Source organism: Ascidiella aspersa, chromosome 2 (genome assembly GCF_963924565.1).
Source record: "Ascidiella aspersa chromosome 2, kaAscAspe10.2, whole genome shotgun sequence".
NCBI lineage: Eukaryota > Metazoa > Chordata > Ascidiacea > Phlebobranchia > Ascidiidae > Ascidiella > Ascidiella aspersa.
The window spans coordinates 25,519,365-25,528,471 of record NC_139448.1 but is presented as its reverse complement, the minus strand read 5'-3'; the positions used below and the strand labels follow the sequence as shown (position 1 = coordinate 25,528,471).

General features: G+C 37.3%; 1 protein-coding gene across 1 annotated transcript; it reads left to right on the top strand.

Moving 5' to 3' along the window:
- The first annotated feature begins 2,525 nt into the window (after positions 1–2,525).
- LOC146164499 (uncharacterized) lies at positions 2,526–7,794 on the top strand. Its single transcript, XM_083382507.1, has 4 exons — positions 2,526–2,650; positions 3,019–3,142; positions 4,881–6,187; positions 6,830–7,794. The coding sequence occupies exons 1-4, from the start codon at positions 2,636–2,638 to the stop codon at positions 7,181–7,183; spliced, it is 1,800 nt and encodes a 599-aa protein (XP_083238633.1). The 5' UTR covers positions 2,526–2,635; the 3' UTR covers positions 7,184–7,794.
- Positions 7,795–9,107: the final 1,313 nt, after the last annotated feature.

Below are 9,107 nucleotides of genomic sequence, written 5' to 3'. Positions count from 1 at the left end.
TATTACTTTTTCAAGACGATTCGTTGTTTTCATGTCACTGTCTTCTTAAAATGTATTTTCTCATGACAATGACAAGATTAGGGGCCATGACCAGGGGCGCCCGCAGAAAATTTTCCAGGGGGGGCAATCAGGGGCGTAACCAGAAAATCAAAAAGGGGGTCCTGAATTTTCAACTTAGGGAATTCTCCTATTTTTCGTCGGACGTTAATGAATAAAGACGTCACAAAACAGTGACAGTATGACGTCATATAATGGTGATTGCAAGACGTGATAAAAAAAACTATTCAGAAACAGCCAAATACGTACAGGAAAAGCGAGCACGTGCGTCGTCGACAATACTGTCAGGCGCCAGCTGCGAAACCACGGTGTGCTTAACTTCAGGCAAAAACACAAACCAAGACCGTGAAATATGTGATTAATTGTGGTAGAATCACACATAATTCGAGTATCAGCAGCGCAGTTTTGAAGTTTCATAAACGAAACTAGCGCTAAATTACAAGCACGTCTTTCAACACCTGCAATACTAAACGAAGATGTTTTTTCCCGAGGGTTATTTACGCCACGATTACCGCTGCGCCGAGCTGTGTGCCAAGTCAGCTAAATTGCAAGCTGCGGTTGAGGGAAAATAAGTTGTGTCCATTGCACACTTAGCACGTGGTCGTACATTATGCTTAAAGAGCATAATGTTGCGTTAACTATCATTACTTAACAATGGAGACTTTAAAACGCGCACGACAGTCACCATTATACCTCCTTTTAAGAATCTTCTTCAGTTAAACAAATGTCGATGTTACACCAACATCGGATATTAGCGCAGAGACCGAACAGCGATGAACATACTGCGTATAACTCGACGTTTTTTAGCGAGAAAAAAAGAAAGAATTTGACTTAGCGTTGTCAATTGTCGAATACACACTTGCTCAGTCAACCTAAACAAATAACGAAAGAGAAAAACTATCCAGCGTTTACGGTCGACCAAACAAAAGACGAAAAACTACGTTTTCCGCTCGATTTTGGTTTCGCATTTGATTAAGACGCGTGACCCAATTACTTTCGAACAGTTGGTTAAACCATGATAAAAACGAACAAAAAACGATACAAAAAGGGGGTAAGAACTCCTGCCTCCCTGGATACGCCACTTGGGGCAATGGATAATGTATAATATGTTTAACCTTCATAACTAATACATATTACACTTATAAACATTTTGAAATTCCAGGGGAGGGGGGCAAGGGGGGGGACTTGCGGGCGCCCATGGCCATGACTCTGTTCCCACTTGAAAAGCCACATGCGGCTCGCCAGCATGTTTTTGTGGCTCTTCTCGTCGAATCGTAAAATTCTCTAAAAATTTTAAAGGCTACCAAGAGTACCGTTTATGAACGCTTCTCTCTTTTTATTTTCTTTATTTAGGCCAGCATTTCGTTTATTACGTAACACTATGGACGTAGGATCCGAAGAGTTAGTTAACAAAAGACTGATAGTGATAAATATTCTGCGTGTTATTTTGTTATTACCGTTATTAATATTGTGTAAATTATAACCGTTTAATAATACTACAATTCTGTTGTTATTGCTGAACTCTTTATTTACAGTTTATGTATTGAAATAATTTTGAAGCTGTCTGATACTTGTATTTTCTGCAAATGGTTCTTCTATTGAACACATTTGTCCACGCCTTATACTTATATAGATAGATATGTTTATTGTTTGGGAAAAGGAATCCCAGGGAGCAGCGAAGTTTAATTACACCAAGCAAGAATATATTTACAATTTAAACTTTTATTTCGGTTTTTTAATATATATCCTCTTGTCTTTTTTGACTTATTCATATAAAAAAATTATCTGATTGCAATCACATTATAATTCAATTCGGGCATTAACGTAATTTACAACAATATGTTAGTAATCGAGGTTTGCAGCAACTTTTCGTATAGATTTCTGTGTAACATCTCGTTAGGTGGGTTCCTTTTTTTATCAAGCAGATCTCGCCCCAAAAAGGTTAAAAAGGTCTAACGAATGCCTAAATCTAAGCCACCACCTCCACATTTCGACGAAATATCACGTGGCCCGTAAAACGGTAAAAAACTGCGACAATCGTACGAATAGCTTTTACGGGAAAATCGTGAAACACTAAATGAAATAAAACCCTAAATGCATTTTCCCACCATATACCGTACACAAAGCCAGCGAAACGCCTGTTGTTGATCGCCAGGGCACGATCGCAGCCTATGAAGCTTTGTTTCGCCACTAATGAACTGCGCAGTTTTGAAGGATCGTGCTATTAATCAGCCATCGTTTGTGACGACGCGCCATCTACGCTATATAGAGCGGTAATGCTTAGAATCCGGTTTGGCTAGGAGACTGCTCGCATAGCCGCGACCCTATTGGCCCGTATTAAAAAACTGCAGTACAGCGTTTGTCCGGTGTGGTTTTAGGAAGGCGGGTAAATGCAGCTGAATGCAGTTGAAGGTATTCTATAACTTGGCTAATTTCCAAATAGCGACATAAATGTTTTTATGTTTGCAGCTTATTTTTGACGCCAAAACTATTTGTATAGAAGCTTTGCTTATTTCAAACCAACTATGCCAAGAAAATCGTGACACACCAGCTGGTCGGTCGAATCCGAAATAACGACATGGAAGCACGAAATGTAAGTATTGCTGGTTTTCCAGATGCCTGATGGATGTAATTTAGTCTAGTCCAGTCCAGTCAACTAAACGTACCATTGTATTGTACTGCTTGCTTGCTCTTTAGAGAATTGCTGTTTTTCTTTCGCCGTTTTGTTTATAAGCCATTATTATATTGCAAGGATTGAGGCACCGATCGATAAGCAGCTAGCAGTCGAACAGCATTTATGTGGCGCCAGATGGCATATTGCACTATAGCTCCGATTACTGGGTACTGTTGTAGACTCGAGACGCATTTCCCTTGAACGTGGCTTGTTTCCTTTAATTTCACCACCAGCTGTTGTGCTAAGTGTACTTCTTTAAGTTTTTGCTGTTTATTCACGTGTTTTAGAGAGTCAGTAGGCCCAGCAGGCCGCTTTCGACCTACGAGATAACGCTTCAAATACAACAGGGGATTTCGGAAAAAGAAGCAAGTCTACTTAAGCAACTTCACGAGGCTTCAATGGACAAACAACGTAAGTGTGTATCGTGTGTATATTTGCAGGTGTGTAGGTCGGGAAACATGCACAACGAGTTGTTTTTAATTTAATAGCAGTCTATGGTCTGTTCGGTGGATTGCCTTTTCAATTGCAGCCTCGTTTCCGTAGTCGATTTCCTGCTGTCACATAATCGAGAATGTGGGGTAAACAAACAACGCGCGTAATGCACCTCGCACGAAAGCCGTATACTTTGCGTCGACGCTTTACCAAATTAGTTTGCTACAAAAACCCACCAGCATCATTTCAACATTGGCTTACCACCCAATAACATATCTATGTCAGAATTTTGTATTATTGTAATTCAGACGTAAATGCTCAAGCTTGAGTAACATTTTTTATGCATGCGACATATAAATAAATTATAGGCGACGATAAAATACGCTCACATGCTGTCCCATTTAGCCTCAAATAATCGCATGGTTAGACGAATTTAATTTTCTGTTCTATATTTTCCCTTCTTTTTCAGTGTTTTTTCTTAAATGCCAGCTGTATGAAATTCACCTATACTTATAAAATATTAATTTGCATATAAAAATAAATTTAACGCACCGTAAAAAAATTACATTGTTTCTAATGGAAACCGTGTCGTGTTAAAAGTACATATTTTACTATGTTTTCAGTTCTAAAACAAGGGTACGAAACACGTCGCTGTATTTTCTTCACAGATACAAAGCGGTTGAAATGCGCTGTATATAATGCTAAATACGTATCAACATTTTTCATGACAATTTATGTAGTAGCCGAACTGAAGTTGAATTTATATTTATTTATTGCGATGCGCCCTTTTACAGCTAAAACAAACAAACAGTTTGGACAATCAGCTGACTAAAATTTAGTAGTTCTTTCTCATTTAATTTAACTTATGAAACCTTTGGTTTAATGCACTGACATTTGTCACATAAAAGGTTGGTTATCTATGTAATTTTTAATGCGTTAATTTGGAATTTAAATTGTCCACTGGAAAGATGATATTTTGACTGTTTTGTAAAAACCTAAAATCATTTATTAAAAAATCAAAGAAAGCACATTTGAAACTAAATCTTTCCTTTCCATTTTATTGTCTACCGGAAATTCGTTATACGAAAATGTTTAAGCTATGTTAATTGAAAATGAACCAATTTTACGAACGTATATGTAGTCCACCGACTTCATTGTTATTTTAATTTATGTATTGAATATTACAAACTTAGGCACTCTTTATTTTACAAGTCCAGGCAGTCTATCTTGAACCAATATCGATCAATAGTAAATGGATGCTAACATCTTTCCATTGACCTGGTAAACTAATACTGATTTATTGGATCGATATCTGAAAGTGTGTCAACATATAGTAACTTTATGCGAATATAGCAATTTGGATTTTGGTAACCACCTAAAGTTGGGCACATTGAATATTCACATAGGGATGGAGCAAGCTTGTAGTTTACGAAGTAGTCAAGATCCTAATTGTGGCTAGAAACCATATCAATATTCTAATTTATATCATAAATATTACTTATGTCTCTTCTAGAGCAATGTAGACGGTTGCAAGTATCCAATCTACGTTGGATCATCAAAATAGTAACTCTAGAGAGCTTAGATTGTAGGCCTACTCTGTAATTATAGCCCCAATCATTCCCAAATATTTCTATTGTCAAATTAATTTTTTTGTAACAAACAACTTCTCAAATCACTTTATATTTAAAACTCACTGCTACTGTTTTCTGGTTTACAGTGAACATTAGTAATGATGAAACTCTTCTTCCGGTAAGCACAGCTGATGCTGAAAGTCACGTAAACAATGGGCTATCTAACAAAGCGGACGATAATTCTGGTAGCACGCACTCTGACAAAGTGCTAAAGACTGCGGTGACACCCCTCGTAACCGAAGATAAAAACGAACGAATCGAAAATACAACAGAAGCACTAAGTTGTGACACGTCGCCTGAAACCAACGAGGACAACTGTAATTTAAGTCCTGAAAATACAACTATGGTTCTTGAACCTGACGGTTTGAAGGTTTCAGATGTTGAAGTAGAAGTTGCCGAAGAGAGTACAGCAATAGATATAGCGGAGGACAAAGCGTCGACTAAGGTCACGCCTGCGTCAGAAATCCATCATGCACACCAAGAAACTTCTGCTAGGCAACCCGCTGACGTACCAATAGTCGACGTAGTTCCTGCTCCCGAAACTGTAATTACATCGGACAATACTGAAAAGCGGTCAGTTGTCTTCGATAGTCACTACAGTACTTTGGCCGACAAAATTGTAGTTACCGCAATTGACGGTGCCATGGTTTCCATTTCTGAAGAAAAGCGATCAGCTGAGGTTAAACAGGAAGTGCACGAGCCATTGTCTACTGACAATATCGCTGAAGACGTGCCTTTAACTAAAATCAACATTTCGCAAACTGGCAGCAAAGAAGTTTTGCAGTTGGATACTTCTGAAGTACCTATGGATGCTAACACAACGGAATCAATTAGTGAAAACAGCAATGATAATAAAGTAAAGATGGACCAATTGGATAATGCGTCAGCTGTTAGTATAGCGAAAAGTACTGAAAACTTGCCATCTCCACCGCAAAGTAGTGAGGAACTTCCAGAGCCGCCTGCCAATTTTACTAGAGAAAGCATAAACGATTTACCTTGCGAGTTTCCGCCACCAGCGTTTGATCTGCCAGAACCAGGTGACTTGCCCGCCCCTCCTCCGCTGAAGGATCAAACCAAAGAGTCTGAGATAGATGCGCTGCCACCACCACCTCCAGATAATCTTCCTGCTCCGTTACTTGACGACGACTTGCCATCTCCTCCCGACATCACACCCATCGAACCTGCGTTACCTCTTCCCCCTAGTTTGTTAAACCTTGCCAATGTACACGACTTGCCACCACCAACGTATGAAGAAGACCTTCCCCTACCTCCTGAAGAAGTCAAAGTGGAAACGACGCAAGAACAAGTCGAGGAAATGGGACTACCCTCTCCACCCGCTATTGTAGTGAACTATACTGAGGACTTTCAAAAAGAAGAGTCTAATTTAAATAACGTGAGTATTGTGTTTAATGCTTTAGCTTATCATTTTTTTGTTCTTACTGTTTTTTTAAACAGCAATGTAGTTTAGCAATGCTAGTAATTAAGGTCGAGACATTTTATATAGATGTTAAACAGTATATATTTCGCCTAATATATTGTAATTGAATTCAACACTTATTTGCTTGTAAAAACGTTAAAAAAGAGACCTAATTTATCCATAGATCTTTAGTCCTAAATAATATCTGTTGTAATAATGTCAAACGACAAGTTCAATGACAGTGACAGCTATCTGAAGTTAGCCTAAACAACTACATTTATATACAAAATGTTGATACACTACCCTTGGGTCAATATTTTAAACGACCTTTGCGTAAAACAACCTGACCTGGGCAAATGTAGTAAAGTTGTTTTTACCCCGATTTATACATGCAAAACAGTTTGCTCGCCTAATGTTTCGTATTTTAGATAATTAAAATATCGCTCATGATTGGACAGTTCGCCAAAAATAATTTTTATTTTGAGCCATATTGCTTAACTTAGACTTGTTTACAACACTTAACTTGGAAATTTTTGTTTAAATGACTTGTTTACAACACTGCAAAAAACAAACATTGCGATATAGTGTGTGTTAAACAATATCACTTCTCCTGCATAGGCACATGTGGAACCAAAAGTCAACGTCGATCCTGATGAGGTCAATCCTAAGCAAAGCGACCAGGAAATTAAAACCATAACCGTCACTAAGTCTCCTGAAGACCCACTGCCAGATAAAAAACCTTCTGACAATGCAGATGCAGAGACTTCAAAACAATTGAACGACCAAGATGCGCAGCATACTACGGAACCTACTTCTACTCCTAAAGGCGATGCTGTACCTACTGGTGAAGCTCAAGGTAAACCTGAAAATAACATCGAACAATCTGCCATAGAAGTTCCCACTAGGGGTCAGGAGCAAGCAAACGCAGACAAGAAGATTAAGCACACAAAGGGTTGTTGTACAATTCTGTAGGATCATTCGTGAAAAAGTTTTGCGTAGAACTGTATTGTTGCCGTTGCGGTGGTTCGATACATGAATGTTGCAAGGTTGGCAGTTAGCAACGCAATGCGTAACTTGCCAATAAAAGCGATTGTCTTGTTTTTGCCTTGTAGACTTGCTGAACTTCAAGATTGCTGAGCTTCTTCCGATAAAATGTAACAAAGTAAAATGTGGCTTTTGTATTGCGACGATCTGCCTGGGCGGATTTTTTACTGTTTTACCACCTGTAAATAACCTAACATTGTTATAGTGCTATTATAGTGATTATATTTTAAGGAAAACATACAGACATTAAGGAAAGCTTCATAATATTAAATCTGTGAAATATAGAAAAAGACATGTGAACGAACAACATAAATTATTGTTATTGTGTTATCATTTTATAGGTTAAAATGATTTTCCAGTAGAAAAAATCTTTTTTGAAAATCTATTCACTTTATACAATATATAGCATTCAATAACAGATTGTTTATTATAATTCTTTAAAAGATAAAGCGAGCATTTTTTTTTAATAGTTAAATTCTATGCGTGCTGTGTGTGCTTTTTCATGTATTTATTTTAACGTGTATAAAGTATGCTTTGGAGCAAACCATCTGCGTAGTGATACGAATCCAAATATGAGAAAACTTTTTATTATAGAAAAACGTGCTATTATCGCTGTTGCTTTGCGTACCAGGAAGTAGATTACGGTCTGAGAAAGTTTGTCGCGCAACTGTATGACGTCATGCAAAAATAGTTATCTATTAGTGTTGGCAAACAACAAAATGTAACCATTGCATATTGTTAGTAACTATGAGTAACTATAGGTACGATACATAGAAATTTGAATAAGTCGTACGGTTCAGTATTTAAAAAAGTATATGACTAGTATTGCGTTAAACCAGGGGTTCATAAACTGGGGTCCATGGACCCCCTGGGGGTCCGTGAACTAGTTTTAGGGTGTCCATGAAGGCCTAGTTAAAAACTAGTGTATACTTAAAGCAATTAATTTTTAAAAGAAAACACCATTAATTTAAAATTAAACGGTTTTGGAATGAATGTATAGTTAAGACTCCATTTAACTTTCACATTTTTCGGACGGAAATAACAGAGTCATAAAGTCTATTTGTTTTGTGACGTCAATTTATGACGTCATTTTGGAGCATTTTCTGTCTACCGGGGTCCATGCAAAGCAAATCGTTTACAAGGGTGTATTATATGAAGTATTAATATAAATTTTATGGGTAATTTAATTCTAAACCTGGATATGCAACATTTTTACTGTGAGAAAATAACTGCATTTAGAAGTTGTTACACATTAAGTGCCAATGTAACTAAATTTGTTATGCAGAACATTTTGCTTGCTAATGCAACGGAGGTAAATTGCTTCTTAAATAGAGCACTATATCAAAATGCTGTACTGAATATAGCGACTGGTAGTAAAATGACTATAAGGCCCAACAAACTGGTCATAGGAAACAGCAACATCTCCGTTATATCTAATGAACGTACGCAAAATTGACGTCATCAAAACTACTCATATTATATTTATTAATTTATATTATGTCAATGGGTTTGAAGACAAAATTGCTTTCATTCGCTAAATTTAAATATATATTTTTTACTTTATTTATTAATTTGATATCTCAATTGAAAAACTAAATAACCGCTAGGTGGTTATCTGGGGCTGTATATGTTACTGCAGAAGTGCGGCGACTTTGTTGAAAAAAGAGCCCTTTAATTTCTGTACGGGCTTCTCCACGCCAATTCGCAAGTAAAAAGGCATTAGTTTAGCGTGGATTCAACTAAAGGGACAAAACTTTCAAAAATTTTTACAACAATGTGCCTCTGGGTATCGAGGTAACCTAAAAATAGGCTTGAGTTTTGAGCAGATATACAACCGGTAGGCCAACTAGTA